The 18,277-nt window shown below is 41.2% G+C and overlaps 1 protein-coding gene across 2 annotated transcripts in view; it reads right to left on the bottom strand.

Annotated features, from left to right (window-relative positions):
- Window positions 1–18,277, bottom strand: part of TDO2 (tryptophan 2,3-dioxygenase) — a 186,914-nt gene that overhangs the window by 30,319 nt on the left and 138,318 nt on the right. The window contains exons 11-12 of one of the 2 annotated variants that reach the window (XM_078676978.1): window positions 13,395–13,485; window positions 7,170–7,309 (exon numbers count right to left, since the gene is read on the bottom strand). In XM_078676978.1, the coding sequence (XP_078533104.1) occupies window positions 7,222–7,309; window positions 13,395–13,485 (179 nt within the window). In that variant the 3' untranslated portion in view covers window positions 7,170–7,221. Of the gene's footprint in view, window positions 1–7,169; window positions 7,310–13,394; window positions 13,486–18,277 lie in introns of those variants that run through there. The other variant, XM_078676977.1, reaches the window with a different exon arrangement.

Genomic DNA, 18,277 nt, shown 5'->3' with positions numbered 1-18,277 from the left:
GGCTATCGCGGTGGCGAGGGAAAAAGCAGCTCTCACACCGCTGCAAGTGAATCAGAGTGCAGAAGCAGCAGAGTCAACAGAGACCCGCGCGGCGGAGTTAGCTGGTGCAGTGCTAATGCCGGTGAAAATGACGGTAGGCAAAGACATGGAGAGGCGTTCGGGTACTCCCCTTGCGAATGCTGGGGGCTCTGATGTTAGTGGAGGCTGAAATGAATGAAGGAAAAAATGCCCAAAGCCGAATAATAAATTCTTGGGGCAGCATGGAAAGCCTGGCAGACAAGGGTGTGCAGGGGAGGAGCAATAATAACAAGCACTTCACAGAAAAGCTAGACGGGGGCTCAATCGAAGGGGAGTGCTTCTTTTCAGTGAATGAGGACTCAGAGTCAATTATATCATCTGAAGGTAGTCTGGAAGACGGTATAGAGGAGGAGGATACAGATTCAGGGTCCAGCACCTCCGGCAAAGAGTCCACGCAAAAGAAAAGGCCTTCAAAATCAAGGAGGCGCACTTCAGGGTCCCCCCCCCATCATGAAGACGATTACTATCGGACTACTCGGCCACATCCCAGGTCTATCAGGATAATGGCAGTAGTGGGGGCCCTATTTCTGACACCTTACCCCAGCAAAACCCTTTCGAAGTACTATTTGGCACTCTGAAGGAAATGCAAGCAGAGGCAAGAACAGAAAGTCGTAGAACAAAGCAGGCATCAAAGAAGATCCAGGGCTCGCTGAGGAAAATAAACAAATTGTATAAGGAAGTGGAGGTGAGAGTAACAGAAGTAGAAGAGCGCACAGGCAAATTGGAGGACGACGTGGGAAACTGGCAGGCATTCAAGACAGAGCAAGAGAAACTGGCAGAGGACATGAGCTGGAAAATGGAGGACTTCGAAAATAGGCAGAGACGGAACAATGTTAGACTTTTGGGTGTGGCAGAAGGGGTAGAAGGGCAAGACGTCAGACAGTTCGTTGTTAATCTGTTAAAGGGAGCCTTTCCGGAGTCCCAGTGGCAGTGGGAAAGGGAGGTACAGAGGGCACATAGATTCCCTTTTACGATGAGGAAAGCCCGAGGCACAGGGGGAACAGGAGGTGAGGGCCAGGGGAACCTGCCCAGGTCAATCTTTGTTAATATCGGGAACTTCTTACTGAGAGAGGAGATAATTGGCAAGGCAAGGCCAGATAGCAGGATGTCATTCGAAGGCATCTCTTTCTTCGCCAGGCCTGACTTCTGTCACGTCACCGTAGAGAGGAGATAGAAGCTTAGACAGATGATTGCTCCTTTTCAGGCTTTGGGCTCGGAAGCATACCTCCTCTTCCCTTCTAGGCTCAAGGTAGTTGTAAGGGGAAAAGCCTGGATGTTCTCTTCAGAGATCAAAGCCCAGCAATTCTTGGAAGAAATGTGGAAGCAGAAAGGTGGTTAAAGGGGAAGGGCCCAGGTGTTTGTACATAATGTACTCTACTGAGTTCAGGTATAAGAAGATGGGGTAGCACAGCACATCAAAAGGAGAAGTGGGGGAGGGATGCGATTGGCACAATTCAAGGCGGGCACACATAGAGGGGGAGGGGGGAGGGGGGAACAGGGGGGCAGAGGGAGGCATAGGGAGGAAGGGGGGTGAAAAAGGGGCACGAAGTTTTGTTTCTTTTTTGGCACATCACACTTATGAAAAGATTGTATTAGAATGTATACAATATGAAAACTGCAATGTATTAGAATGTATACAGTACGTGAAAAGGAGTGTATGGAATCAGCAGACGCAGATTTTTCTTAATTATTCAGTAGTTTCATTGGTAGGACAAGGGGTGTTTCTGTATGGCGTGTAGAATCGCCTCGATAAATGTCTGTGGACTCAACGAAGTAAACAAGAGACTCTGAGTAGCTGCATTTCTTAAAACATTGCGTCTTGATCTGGTATGCCTGCAGGAGACCCACATAGAGGGTGTTAAAGGTTATCTCTTGGAGCAATTGAGTTTCTCACTACTAGCTAACTCCAAGCAAGGGACTAAGACCAGAGGGGTGGCAGTACTAGGGAGAAGTGGGGATGCAATAGTGAAAAGAAAGAAGGAAGATCAGTGGGGGAGGTGGGTAATATTGGAATTGGTTTTTAAGGGAGATACTATCACGCTGGTTACGATATATGGGTCAACAGAGGATGACCCAGATGTTTTTCATGACCTGGATGTTGAGCTAGCAGAGTGGCCCGAACCAATTGTCTGCTGCGGAGATCTCAATTTGCATGATCTCAGTAGCTCATTTGTTCAACCTGGGGGACACTATATAGGGAGGAAAAAGAAGGTGTATAGAGCACTCTGAGACATGGCGTTACATAATTCCCTGGTAGACCCCTGGATGAAGTGGCACCCGCATTTATACGGTAGTACATTTTATTCAGCTCCTCACAAGGTATTGGTTCGATTGGACTATTTTTTAATTTCGAATAATTTGATTACTGGCTCAAAAATTGAAAGACACCCCTGAGTGATCTCAGACCACAGTCCACTAGTAGTGACACTTAATCTGGGCCAGTTTCTAAGGATAGATGTCTCCTGGACCTTTGAACGTGCACTACTACAATATCAGGCATATCGGGACTATATGGTCGTATAGATAAAGGATTTTTGGGATATAAATAGAGGGACAGCACCACCCGGGGTTGTATGGGATACATTCAAAGCGGGGGTTAGGGGGGAGACATTGAGTTTTGTGTTATCTAATCAAAAGAAGGAGAAATTAAGGTCAGAAGAATTACGACAAAATCTTTTAAAACTGGAAGCAGATTTAGCAGTAGCTATAACTCAGAATTCCCCGCTCAACCAGCTATTGCTTAGGATTACCGCAACTAGAGCAGAAGCCCTTGAAGGGATGGCCAAAAAAGCAGTGGAGAAATATCTGACTCAAAGGGAGAAGGCATACAAATTCGGTGAGAGGGTGGGCCATATTTTAGCGGTTCGGAGTAGGCAGAGGGCAGCAAAATCTGATGTCAAGGAGATTGTAGATGCACAGGGTAACTCTTTTACTGAGGCTGGTCAGGTGAGGGAAGTATTTAGACAGTTTTATATAGATCTCTGCTCCTCTGATAAGGTTGGGGGTAGGAGGAGGTAGAGGGGTATCTGAGGGATGTCCTCCCTCCTGAGCTTGAGATGGAGTACAAGAAGGAATTAGAAGCCACATTTCAAATGAAAATGAAAAGAATTTGTTATGGCCCTTGGTAGCCTACCCTCAGGGAAGGCAGCGGGTCCAGACCAGATCCCGGTGGATTTTTTTTAAGTATTCCAAACGGTATTAGCAGCAGATATGTTTAATATTATGTTACTGGCTCAGAAGGGGGATTCGATACCTGACTCCTGGGGAGCTGCTGACATCACAGTGATAGCAAAAAAAGGTAAACCACCAACGGCTCCAGGCTCGTATCGACCTATCACATTAATGAATGCCGACGTAAAAATGTACTCTAAAATGTTCGCCAAAAGACTATCAAGGGTAATTGAGAGCCTATTTAGTCCCACCCAGCATGGGTTTATCCCAGGAAAAGGCACAACGCATCATGTCAGGCAAGTAATCACAATGTTCGACGCAGCAGGTACCCTGGGAGACCCCAGGGCAGCAGTGTTTTTAGATGCAGAGAAAGCATTTGACAGAGTCTCCTGGGGTTATCTATGGGCTGTCATGAGATGGAGTGGTACAGGGGAGGGATTCATAAAGGCTACACAAACCCTATATAAAGACCCAAAAGCTAAGATCAGGGTTAACAGGGGGCATTCTGCATGGGTTAAGATCAGTAGGGGGACTAGGCAGGGCTGTCCCTTCTCTCCCTTGTTATTTGCGCTTTATCTAGATCCTTTTCTCCGCCGACTAGAACAAAATCCAGAGATACCAGGAATGCTGATGAATGGCTGCTCGATAAAAACTTTGGCGTACGCTGACGATGTGGCCATTTTGACACCCAATCCGGCAGGGGCCATTAGGGAGGTGGAACTGGAAGCCCAAAAATTCGGTCTGGTATCAGGATATAGCTTGAATAGTTCGAAAACGCAGATTGAAAAAAATAGGTATGTAGGCTGCAATGATGGTAGGGTGGTTGGCTCAGCAGTATACCTGGAAATCACGATCTCAGTAAATCTAGAGGACGTAGTAGGAAATAATATGACTCCCTTAATGACACGAGTAAAAGCAGATCTAGACAGGCTGAATAACCTACATCTGTCAATAGTGGGTTGTACTAATGTAATTAAGATGCTGATTCTGCCTAAGTTTCTTTTCCTTTTTAGATCCATTCCGTTATTATTTGAAACAAGATGGTTTAATGCACTAGAGGTGATTATGAATAGATTTATATGGGCGCAGGGAAAGACACGGAGGGCCTATAGGTTCATCTCCCTCCCGAGAGAGAAATGTGGGTGGGGAGCACCAGATTTTAGATTGTATTATATGGCCGCCTCCTTACAATACATGCAGGGGCTAATTGGAGGTGCGAACCTCCACCGAAGAGTTGTCAGTTTTTCTACGTAGGTGTATTCAACAGTCCTCAGGGCAGAAGCGGGAAACTGCTTGTTAAATAGTATCGATTTTGGATACTTCAAAAGAACAAGGTTTAAAACAATAGCTGCCGCGGTAAACATTTGGAGTGCTTTTCTGAAAAAGTCAAGATTAGGGAGATACAATAGATATGTTAGGATGTATAAAAATAGGTAATTTCCTCCTACTGTATTCTCAGACACAACAATGGCAGACTGGGCGGCAAGGGGGATTATACAAATTGGTGATATTATTAATATGGATGGGATGATGCAGTTCAGCGATATGAGGAACAAGTACGGTCTGGATAACAGAGGCTTTTTTAAATATCTTCAGATCAGGAGCTTTTTAGGTAACAAGCAGGGTGGGGCCGCTGGGTTCACCAGGAATCAGATCCTTGAGAAAATAAAGCTGTCTGGGGATTGTACGATACGATCTTTTTATGCAAGTCTGGTAAAAGAGAAGAAGGATGACTTGGAAAAACACAGTAATAAGTGGGTGGAGAAACTGGGTGGTGAGCAGGTTTGATTTCAGGAAACCCTAGAATTAGGTCAAACAGCTCTGTGCTCATCCCCTTTACAATCCCAACACTATAAAACCTTATTCTCATTGTACTTTACGCCAGCCAGGATTGCAAAATGGGGTGGTACTACCGGTATTTCGTGTCCCAGAAGCAATTCCCTAGAAGCAGATAGTGTCCACATATTTGCCACCTGCCCTCAACTGCACACACTAGTGAGGGACATAGAGGTCTTTTTGAATAGGACATTGGGAATTCAAATTGTGCTCACTCCTCCTTGGATTCTCTTAGGGGTTGGTGCAGATGAGGAAGCAGTACCACGGGAATTTTTGTTTGTAGCAATGGCAGTTTACAGATTAACCATAGCTAGGGCGTGGCTCGATAAAAACCCTCCGGGAATGCAAACCTGGCTGTCTAATCTACTATATGTATATAATTTTGAAAAGAATATCTATGCTCGGAAGGGCAGGAGGAAGAGGACCTTGGGTCTAAGAATCTGGGACCCAGTAAATAAGTGGAAAGAAAGATTGGGTAATCACTGAACTTATGGGGAAATATTGGTGGGTCTTGGTATATGAATGATAAAAGTTTAATATATTTTGATTGTGTATTGTATACAGATAAAGGTCATGAATTGTTGAAATAATATATGAAATATTCATGTGGAAATGTATAAAGTGAAAGTGTGCATAATTTGGAAAATAAAAATATATTTTAAAAAATAAACTGGGCCAGCGCCCCATTAGGGAAATGATTGAGATGTACAAGGCTAAAGTAGTACCAGCTGCTATATTTGGGGCTGGTCTGTGGGGGTACACTATTGGGAAATCTCTTCAAAGTGAAGAAAACACCTATTTAAAATGGTAGCTCTGTTTGCTTGCATCAGCCCCATCCCTAATTGTGCATAAAGAGGTGGGGTTGTTTTATCTGGAAGAGCTTTTTTTTTTTAAACCATTGTTGCTCTGGCTTTCCATCTGGATAAAAGAAAACACTAGCTTTACCAAACTGATAATAGATGATTGTCTTAAATTGGATTATTCTTTTTGCATTTCATGGCAGGCCTATATATTTTGCACATTTAAGTCTGTGATTCATTTGACAGTGGGTGAGGAGCCAGCACATGTATTAGCATTAACTAAGAGTCACATTAAAGCAACTGTCAATTTGTATAGGTCTGAAGCTAGACTTCGTATAGCGTCAACGAAGATGTTGGTTGCTATGTACCTGTTCTTGGACGGGAGGAAAGGGTGTCAGGAGTATTCATTGTGTTACAGCCAACACCAGTATGTCCTAACTAGATTTAGAAGTGGTATAGTACACCATTTGGTTGCATTCCTGAAGATAAATGCCTTTGCCTCTGAAAACACACCTTGTCCCTGTGATGGAATGGGTAAGCAAAGCGTACACAACTTAATTTTATTCTGTAAGTTTTATAAGTGAATTACTTCAATCAGAACAGAAAAGAGCAAAAATTGAGCTAATTACAATGACTCAAGGCAACATAGGAATGCTAAACAATCAGAAGGAAAGTGAGACAACACAAGATCAGGAAATAGAGGGAAGTAAAAACCACAGTAAATCGAATGGATTAACTCATGTCAGGCAACCATTAAAACAACCTACATGGACTCAGAAGTTAGGAAAACATTTAGGCGAACCACAAGAGCAGGAGCCACCCAAGTATTTTAATCCCCTGCAAAAAGCCAATTTAAAAATCAAGGTCAAAAGGAGGGAGAAACACAATTAATTTTTTATCCAGAATATAAATCCAGGGGTAATAATGATATCTTGAATCTCGGAAACATCTTATAATTGTGTAAAGCAATACCATCGCTAGAAAGAATCAGAAGTATTGATATAGAACCAATTAAATTCCTAGCAAATAAAAACATCAATCAAGAATCAACACTGGTATCCTGGACCTCATCCACCTCACTAGACCTAATCATACAAGACCACAATCTTTTTCTGGCCTGGGGAATAAAAGTTACAAGGCCGCTCCAACCCTCCTACCCAAGTCCATTTATTTACCCCCAAAAAACAAATAAACAATGGAAGGGGTCGGACAATAACCAGATATACTCAATACTGAAAAAGCCATAGGAAATACAAAGGGACAAACCTCTAAATCTTTAGTTGAGAACAAAAGGGAACCAATAGAGGAGCTAAAGTTTGGTTGGTTAACTGCAGCACTACATGGAGTAAAGGAGGATTGACGAATCCCAAATGATGGTCCAAGAAGGGGATAACGAGCCCAAGTGGTAGGATTCGGATATGCTCCTGGAATACAAAAGGTATTCAATCAAAGATACAAAATGAGCAACTGACTTTAATGTCGGAACATTTTCAAATTATTTGCCAAGAAGAGACCTGGGCAACTGACCCTTTTAAATTAGAAGGTTTTATGGGATACTATATGCCTGCCATGAAATCAAGTAAATACAGCAGATCTTGTGGGAGTTTGGCTACATTTATCTCAACAGAACTAAAAATGGAATGTGAGGTGGAAGCACAAAATACAAGGGGAAACATCCTTTACAACGCAACTTTTACCACGCAGTGCCTTTACGACACAACTATCACAACGTATGTCATTACACCGCATAGCGCTGGGCGGCGCTCTAGGATAGAGAATAGATTAAATTTACTATCCAACACCTTCCCTACTATCCACAGGGACTGGAGTTGGAATAGTAAATTAAACTATTCACTATCCAGCACCCCTAAGCGCTATGCGTTGTAAAGGCATGCGTTGTAAAAACTGTGTTTTAAAGGCATGCGTGGTAAAAGCATGCGTTGTAATGTCATACATCCAATACAAGTGACTGTCTGATAGTCAAAATACGTTATAAAGAAAAACAGATAATGAAATCCATCTTACTAATAAATGTATATATTCACTCGGATTCCAGTTCAAGAGGAGCAATGGTTCGCAGCTTGACAACTATAATATTGCAGCAATTGAAAAAGGACACCAAACCTGAGGTCATCATCATGGGTGACTCTAATATGAATATGTTGTGGTCTTCTGTTAGAGCCGACAAGGTTCAACAAAAGAACTATCTATGGACAATCCCTAGCCTCCCACTTACACTGGATATTAAGGGAGAAAAGAAAAGGAAAATTGGTAAGAATTGTTTTGAAGAGTTACAATCCTAAGGTCTAAGTGTGCTAAAAGAAACTTTATTGGTCAGAAACCTCCAAAGAATCAATCATAGCAATGGCACAAGCAATGGTTGAAATTTGTTTGAAGGGGAGATACTTCTAATGCTATTGAAAAATGGTCCCTCTTTGCAAAAAAATTAATCTCAGGCCAGATTCAAACAGCTGGTAATAAAGAATAGCAGGGTAAAAAGTCACTGGCATTGGTTAAACTGTCTTCTGAATGTCATCTATTAAAAAAAGAGCGTAATAGAGTCCTCAGATTGGTTATTAAGTACCCAGGTAATCAAATCTACAGAGACAAATGAAAGAAGATAAATGCAGATGTAAGCATATTGACTTGGAAAGAAAAAATGCAAGCAAAACAAGCACGCTGGTCAAATGTTTATATACCAGTAAAAAGAATAATGCAAGAGAATTCTGGACACTAATCAACAACACAAGCAGATCTAAAAGGACAACTACATCTACTATAGTTACTGAATCAGAATGGGTCAAGTTACTTCATTCACAGTTGAATTATAACCCAGGCATGGATTTGAATCCTGGCATAGACAATATAAATAGAACAGAGGATAACAAGAATAATGACATATCTATAACCAAAAGTCAAGTATGGAATCTCATTAAGAAACAGAGAACTGATGGCGCCCCAGGCCCAAAAGAGATTCCAGCAGTTTTCTATAAGGACAATGCATTAATATGGGCCAGTTACCTAACACTAGTATTCAACCATGCATTGCGAATATCAACCATTCCTGAGTCCTGGAAGGGTTCTATAATTTCACCTATTTACAAAAGTGATGAGTGGTGCCTTCCAGCTAACTACAGATTAATTACGCTGCAAGATATAGAAGTTAAGTTCTTTGCATCAATTCTCCTGAAAGAATTAACAGAGTGGGCAACAGAAAAGCACTTAATCCTGCCAAATCAATTGAGTTTTATACAAGGTCAAGGGACGGCAACTAATATTTTAATACTGGGAATGGTAATTCAAAAATATAGAGTGAAAAAACAACCACTATACTTATGTTTCGTGGATTTTAAATCCGCGTTTGGTTGTGTAGAATTTTATGGAGGAAACTGGATAATTATGGTATTAGTCCTGGCCTTTTAAAAGCAATCCAACTACTATACACAGAGACTTGGACAAGGGTTTGATTAGGTAACGGCTCACGGCTATCAAGAAGAATTAATACAATCCATGGTCTAAAGCAAGGATATGTTTTAGCACCGTATTTATTTAATTTATTCTTATCTGACGTTACGGAAGCACTGGACAATGAGTTGGCTAACTCACCAAAACTGGCAAATAAACAAATTTCAAATCTATTTAATGCCGACGATGTTGTTTTGCTCACTCAAACAAAGATAGGGTTGCAGCGACTTATAAACAAAATATCAATGTATTCAATTAAGAACAAGATGGTAATAAATGAAACAAATACGAAAGTAATGGTAGTTAGCAATAGGGTATCGACCCACAGTAAACATAAATGGTATCTGCAAAGTCGGCAGTTAGAACAAGTGAAATTTTGTAAATACCTTGGTATACTGTTTGATGACAAGGCCTCATTCTCACAACATAAAAACAGAGCTGACAAAAAGAAGTAATTGTTTACTTATGGCTTTTTGTTCACTACGTAGCTCTCTGGGTGGGCCAACCTATCTTTCACTGCTATATGTTATCAAAGCAAAATTGCTGCCCTGCCTTACCTATGGAAGCAAAGTTATTTGCGGTATGGACTCTATGCTATTGAATAATGCTATAACAAAAACGTTTAAATATTTGTTTCGATTCCAGCTAATGCATCGCCGGGCCAGATCCGAATGGAATTTGGCTTCTGCAATCAGCAAATCGCAAGGATGAGTCAGTATGTAAAGGTATGGAAACAAATTAGAACCAAAACTTTTAATCCAATGAGCTGTCTACTCTGGCAAGAAATGCAATGGAATCAAACCTCTCATTTTTATAAATATCTTCAAATAGCACTGAAAGTGTTGTCAGTACACGAGATTTGGGAAATGTCACTAACGCCACTATCTTAAAAAAATAAAATAATTAATAGATCGCCAGAACACCTATCCCTTTTGAAAGATAGTTATTTACTAAGCGAACGCATGCCTGGATGATAGTGAATGAATATACGATCCTTAAAGTTCAGCCATATCTAGAAATACCTTGAACAGTACAAACAAAAAGTATATTTATGAAAGCAAGATTTGGCAACCTGGCAGGACTAATGCATGCAATGCCTTCGCTGAGACCAACTAAGCTGACTCCCTGTAGACTATTTAATCAGTGGGAAGAAAATATTATACATTTGGTTTGCATATGTACATCAATGAATGATGAAAGAATGAGATCTTTAAATAAATGTTTTAATGATAGAGGTGTACGATCATGTAGACAAGCCTTGATAGTATGTTTTAAGCCAATGGACATAATAATGAGTGCAAATTTTACCAAATTTCTAATTCTTGCGAAAAGGAAATTGGAAGTTTGTGATTTGAGCATAGTAAATTTGGAAGTTACTGATAGCTAGAGAAGAATTCTGAATTGCACATGCGCATTTGCACATAAGTTAATAATTCATAATTGTGAATTATTCCTATTTTAAGATTGGCCTTGTTGATTTGCAATAATGATTAAATAAATTAGTGTATATAATATATTCTCTATTATTTGCTGTGGAAATTGTTCGGCTAAGGGTTATGATGGAGCTCGGATTTATAGTTACGTTTTAATGGTCGTGTATTGATGATTTTCTAATTGTAAGATTTTAATTAATCATGCAATAAAGTTACTATTATTATTTGGAGCTGCAATATCAATGTTTGAAACCTCTTTTTAATATGCAGAATGCTAGAAACTATAATGATGCACTGACATTTCTGCTTGCACTAAACAATCAATTTGTGTGTTTTAGTGTTGCCCCATTTATTTTAAAAGCTAGCCACCTAAGCAAAAGTATTGTGTTGATTCTGTCAAAGGTATATGATTGTTATGTGATGACATCATAAAGGATTTTACCATTTTATGAATTAACACTTTTATTTGTATGTACTTTATTGACAGTTTTTACTTACCAAATAAAGTTATTGAATTGAAGTGCTGCAGTTTGGGCTGGACAGTTCCCATGAGGCACAGGGTCAAGACTAGTTTGCATATAGCTGGGTCTGAACTAAGGTGGTGAAGTGAGCTAACTAACCATGATGGATTCTACCCAGATCTGTGACTGGGTGTGAGTGTCTGAAAAGTTTCAGTGCTCCGTCCATCATCTGCTTGTGTTTGTTTTGTTCGCCCTATGTTGGCAGGGTATGCCCAGATGTGGATCCCTTGATCACTATGCCACTGGATTCAAGCTAGCCTGGCTGATGAGTGGTGTTACCCCAAAACCAGTCCGAGGGTGGTTGTTTCTGGTTCAGTGAAGACCTGGCTTGGCAGTTCGGGCTTGGCTGTTCCCATGAGGCACAGGGTCAAGACTGAGTTGCATATAGCTGGGTCTGAACTGAGGTGGCGAAGTGAGCTAAAGAACAATGATGGATTCAACCCACATCTGTGACTGGGGGTGAGTGTCTGAAAAGTTTTAGCACTCGTCCATCCTTTCCTTGTGTTTGCTTTGTTTGCCCTAAGTTGGCAGGGTATTCCCAGACTTGGGTCCTTTGCTCACTTTGCCACTGGATTCAAGCTAGCCTGGCTGATGAGGGGTGTTACCCCGAAACCGGTCCAGGATGCTTGTTTCCGGTTCAGGGAAGACCTGGATCTGAACTGATGTGGCTAAGGGGGCTAAAGAACGATGATGGATTCAACCCAGATCTGTGACTGGGGGTGAGTGTCGGAAAAGTTTCAGTGCTCTGTTCATCATCTCCTTGTGTGTGCTCTGCAGGCCCACTGGTAGCATTTAATTGACAGGCCCTGGGTATATGGTATACCACACATAAGTAAATTAAAGATGCCAATTACATGCATGCCAATCAAACCATGTTTAGGCGTCAAGGATACACGCACTGGTTAGCAGTGGTAAAGTACACAGAGTCCTTAGACGAACAAAAATGTATTTCAGCAAAAATTGGAGGTAAGTAGGCAAAACATTTGGAGGACGACCACCCTAAGGCTGACAAGTTTAACATAATGGTTCTAGCGGAGATTCTGATCTGGTGGCATCCAAAAGTTCTAAGTCTTAGAGTTAACTCAGTTAACTACAACTGGTAAATTTCATTTTAACTTTCCATTTTATCTTATTTCAATGCCTAACTATAATGCCACTTTACCTTTGGTGCTGTGCAATGTGGTGGGTTGGCCTTTGACCAGACCCTGTGCCCAATCACCTGCTGTGCATGGCCTTTAGCTGTGCACAGTAGAGGGTTAGGCACACGGTCTAGTCACCATTCAAACCGTGCACCCAACCCCCCTGTGGGATGCCACCCCACTGCTGTGCATGGCAGAAGTCTATACACAGCACAGGTTGGCTATACGTTCTTGCCTGTGCCCAGACCCTGCACCCATCCCTCTGCAGAGGCGTAGTCCCTCCCAAACAATGCACTTATATATTTTTTACATGTATCTAGTATGGCAGTGCTCCCACAATACCCACTTTTTAAGCATCACCCCCGCGATTCTGCATTACCATGCAGGTTTTTTCGATGAAGCTTGCATGGTACTCTGCGCCATGGGCATTGAAGCTTGAGCGCCAACTCCCATAGGAGTACCATGGTAACTCACAGTAGAGCCACACAGGGTCCCACTTGAGTACCACAGTATCTGCAGCACAATTCTTTTAAATCTGGCCTTGGTGGTAGTCCCTCTGGGTCCCTCACTCTTCAAATGGCTGGTGGTCAGGGTGTCCCAGCTCTGCCACCTTATACTACATTTTAATAACATTGTCAGGAAAAGGAGACTGAGTCCCCATGTCCTCTAATGGCAGAAATGTTCACTCTGCCAATCATATCATTCCGAAATGGCCGAAGGGAGAAAAGGATCCCTCAACCAATCAGAGGGCCCTATTTGAAAAAAAATGTTGGAACACAGGATTCTCGCAAAACCAACCGTCTCGATATCCCAATCTTTTTAATCCCTTTGAGCCCACCCCAAGCACCTCTGCTAATTGTTTTAGACTACTTGCTGAACTATTTGAAAACATAAGCACCTATGACTGAGAGACAGGATTTTGATGATTAAATCAGGTTGCTTGGTACTTACCTCACAGTAGAGCGTAAATAGTGGTAACCGGATGAGCCTCCAGTGCCTGTCTTGCTACCAATCATGCGGTGGACCATACACACATGGTTATCTAGAGAAATTAGCAGCATATATGAAGATAGATTATTAACACAATACGCACTGTTAAAGGTGTCATTATGAAAGCTAATAAGAAGTGTAATGCATGGTAATAAGGCCCACTAGCAGAGTATTGACAGACTTTATAATCTTGGTGTTATAAGCTAAACCATGCAGATGTCAAAACATACCTACACATATATGTTGTTAATATATTACATATCCGAATTTGTCAGCTTACATGACTTGTGCCTTCTTTTGAGAAAAAAAATACATTCTCTATTGCAGAAAAGTGGGTAAGAAATTAAGGCGTATGGTGAGTATCATTGTTAATAACATATTGTTCCCAGTAAGAGTGGTCATGGATTCGGCACTTACTGTCTAGTTCAAACCTTTTCCTTCTGACTATATCTATGCTTGTGCTGGTCATTTACTGTGGGTCAGCAAACTCCTACAGAAATTTGTGTGCATGCATACTACTCTCTACGTTTAGCATCATTATGCCTAATACCCAACAGATAGGTGGAGATGTCTGGCAATATTCATGTTAAGAATTCTAAATGGCCAGGGAACTCTATTGAATCACAAAGCATGTTTTGGTTAAGTTGAAATAAATAATTTATCTTTATGTAACATTGTTCGTTGTATCCAGTTGCAGCCTTGAAAAAGTTTGTAAGGAAGAAACACATGTTGGCTGCCATGATATATGACATATACCATCAAAGGAGAAATTAAATCATGTTAAATGCCTAAGAAAGTTTGAATTTGTGGAGTTTTTATGGCTGTGCTAACAATTGTTAAGAATGCTCTGATACACATTTATCTATTGTATGGAAACTTTCCTGAATTCCTAAAGTGTGGTGACATTCTGATCAAACAAAAAAAAGGTTACAGAACACTTTGTAAAATGTATTTTTGAAAGACTGGCACAAGGTGCCAATCCTCTCCCAAGAATACACTTTCATGGTGGCTGCATTTGTGTGGTTGATCCCAAAAGGTTTTTTTTTTCTTTGAAGGCTCATTCTAAAATGAGCCACTAAATTGGAGTAACTTGCTACATTGAGCTCTTCACCTGGGCTCTGGTGCTTTCTGCAGCTGTAGTTTTGGCAAGTTGAAGATTTGTTAATTTCCAGCAAATTTTCGAAGTCAGTAGTAGACTGTTAATCCAAATGAACCACCAACCTTTACCCACAGAGGTTGACTAAGGGGCCTATTATGAGTCTGGTGGTTCTCGGACCGGCAGACTAGTGGTGCTGCAGCGGTGGTCCTTCCACCCGAATACATATCAGACAGTTTGTAGTGTAGTTCCTATCTTCCCAATAGGCTCTGCGCATTGGAATAATACCTACAGCAGTAAAGGCCTAGGCCAGACGTTAACTAGGTCTACTACTGTCGATACTAGACTTAAAGTTTTGGGTTTGCCAGCTTAGCTCAGAGTTCACTAGAAACTTTCTCGAATGTTCAGGAAGGACTTAACTTCCCTGATTAGACAAGAAGGGATTTAGTTTCTGACAACCATAGAACATGACAACTTTGCTCTCCCCTAATCAAGAGTCAATCTCGAGAGTCGTGTGAACAAAAGGCAAATTATTTTACTCAATCAGTACGTGCATTCTTAGTCTCATCAGAATGTAGAGAAAAGGAAGAGACGGGCGTGTTCAATAAAAAGGTGTTATTTATTGATCAGTCTCTTTTCTCATACAAGAGAAATGGATCGATATTATTGCAATACTTATAGTTAAGTAAAGTGCATACATTAAAAGCAATAGTATAAAATAATACTGTAAAAACATTGATATGGTTTCTAAGCCATAAGATGTTTTAAAATGAATAAAATATATTACATACACATATACATTTGATTAAACGTACTCAACTGGTGTTTCTAGATATGCCTACCCCGTGTACCTGACCTAAGTCTAATACGTGGGCGGGAATAGATAGTTACAGTTTAAGTTAAGTTTGTTTTTGCCAAGTGAATAACTAAAGAATTCTCTGTGAGGGGTTATTCAGTTCTGTACCTGGAAGTTAGGATGAATGAGGAATGGTATCTCTCTCTCTGGTCTCGATATTCCAGGCTGCCTGCGAGGGCTGCCCAGAAACGCCGGTGCTGGATTCTCGGCAGGAGAAAGCAGCGCGTCTCTCAGCGCGTCAGAAAGGCGGGGCTGCTGCCAGCGGGGTCTGCTCTGCTCTTCGCTTCGGCAAGTATGGCTGCTCCGTCTCGTCACCACGCGTGTGTTTGCATATGGCAAGATCGGTAATATTTATACCTTTAAGGTGCCGAGATTGACGTAAGGATGGACATAGATACGTCAATAAGGATGTCATACGACTTGCTCGTTAGCACATTCTTTTACTAAAGTTCTCGGTGAAATCAAAACAATGGCCGGGTTGTCATAGGTTTGATTTGTTATGAGAACTCCGTATGCCTTATCAGGGGCTGGAGGAATATCGCTTGTCTAATTAGATCGCAAGCGTTATGACCTAATCAGATAACACGTTCCTGTGCCGTAGTGTGACTGCGTCAGATAACGGTATCTGCATCATGGGGGTTTTCTGCCTCATGGGCTGACTGCTAGTTAACTTGTTGGTTTGTTTAACTAGAATAGGGTCAGGAATAGGGGGATCGATTCAGAACCTATAGGAATACATGACACCCACTCCACGCTAACTATGGACATATTTACTAATCTAGGCATAGTATAACATAGTACAACATACTATAGAGTAGTGTGTATACCTTACCACCCCAAAATACATAAATGCATTTTGAAATTTTCAAATATACTGAAAAATTGCAGACATATATATATGGTATGCACCCAAGCTGTAGAAAAATGCCAAAGTAATCGCATTTGTATACATTATTGCTTATTTGGTATATGAGAATTACACATGAAATGGTTTTTTAAATACAGAAAAAAGTTTCGAGACCATTCCATCACAGAATAAAATATTTATGAACATGCCAGCGGGCAGCTAATGTCTATAAGTTATCTAAAATTTAGAAACCTTAGTTCTCTAAGAATAGTTCTTACTTTAAGCAGAAGATAGTGTCCCGAAAAATATGCAAAAATATTTGGGGCTGCTGGAAAAACTGCTGTCCGTGAACTGGAGCGAAAATGTTCATGTGACTTTATTTTTAAAGTTGAAGGCCGAATTCAGGGAACGCCGTGTGCGAGCTTGCTCAAAAGTCTCTATTTCTGTTCGGGTGAGAACATCATATCATTTAGGCTTTCGAAGAAACTGTCAACAGCTTCCTTGGAAAGTTCCACTAACTCGGAAATAGGTGTAATCATGCATTCTTGTGCATGATTGTCTCCATTGACATTCTGATTCGCATTGCTGACAGAAGGTCGTACCTGTTCGATGCTGCTTTCATCTTGAACTTCACTACCCATCAATCGTAGTGGTGAAGCTTCCACGAATGCCGTCATCAGGATTGGTAGCCTTTGAGGGCAGCACAAAGCATGAACCTTGATCGGGCTCAACAATGTTTCTGCATCCATCGGCGCATCCGATTGTAGCGTCAGACAGGTGTCTAACACGCATTCTTCTCCGCATAGCAGACACCTCAATACAGGTAAAACACATCTTTGCCACATTGGTCGAAATGATAGAAACCAAGTCATGTTCAGGTCTCTAAGCCGGGAGAGTCCCAGGATTTTTGATATCCGGTCCCGGTATCCAATGGCTAGGATTGTTTCTTCCCTTGTCGCAAGAGTTTTGTCTGTGACATGGGTTGCCATAACGAAAAATAAGGACTAAGAATAGGATTCCTGCAATTAGTCCCAGGATCAGGGGAAGTCCGCCAAAAATCGAATGGACGAAATCTGGAAAAATACCCAGTATGGCTTTGAATGGTGTTAATGCCATCGAAAATACTGTCTTAAATACCTTTGAGACCCCATTGGTATCAGAAATATTTAAGATTTCATTCAGGATTTCCGCGAAATGTACGGGGGAATTAGTTGATAATAATGTATGTATCTCTGCAGTCGTCCTTGCGACTTGTAGATCATACGTTTCTTTTGATGACGAGAGCCTGGTAGGCGTCTGAAGAAGGACTGTTTTCATTCTGCTTAAAGTATCTATTCGAATAGAAGTAATTTTCAAATTGGGCCATGCCCTTGCCTCCCTGTCTGGGAAGGAGCTGGGGAACAATGAGCGTCCACAGCACTTGACCTTCGCAGTAGTAGTTACTAGATAAGGAGTCCCGGGCATAAGACTACAACATCTACGGTCTACAATAAGAATGTAACTCCCATTATAGAGTCTTTGAAAGAATGGTTCTATTTCTGTTGCAGGTGCGCCTTGCTGGTGACATGAAAGGTTGTATGAATTCCCTTCACAGGCTCCATGCAAACTAATTCCGTTACACAGAAGTGTGCCACTCAGTGACATCGCACAATTGTTGCCACTAAGAAACACTTTCTGTCCTTTATTACTGACACATGCATGTGAATAGGGCAGGTTCCATGTTGTTTTAAGGTACCCCTTTCCTAATTTCTCGTACATGCCAGCCTGTATATATTTTTGGCAGTATTGAAACCTGAAGGTTGAGATTGGAATATTTATTATCCCATGTATTATCCATTCACTGACAGGTCGTTCTGACATTGTCATTGGTAATCTTTCTAGTTTTTCAATGCTCAAGATTGTATAATCAGCACCCTTTTGCGCCATACTGATTTGTCTATCAGTAAGGTTAAAGATTTGGAATAGTGACGTTGTGTTGATTAAACGCCAAGGCACATAGCCTGAACGCAGATTTTGTAACGTCCAGCCAAGCTGTACAATAGAAC

This window comes from Lissotriton helveticus, chromosome 2_1 (assembly GCF_964261635.1).
Source record: "Lissotriton helveticus chromosome 2_1, aLisHel1.1, whole genome shotgun sequence".
In the NCBI taxonomy this organism is placed as follows: Eukaryota; Metazoa; Chordata; class Amphibia; order Caudata; family Salamandridae; genus Lissotriton; species Lissotriton helveticus.
The sequence above is the reverse complement of the archived record's forward strand: the minus strand, read 5'-3'. Positions and strand labels throughout refer to the sequence as shown.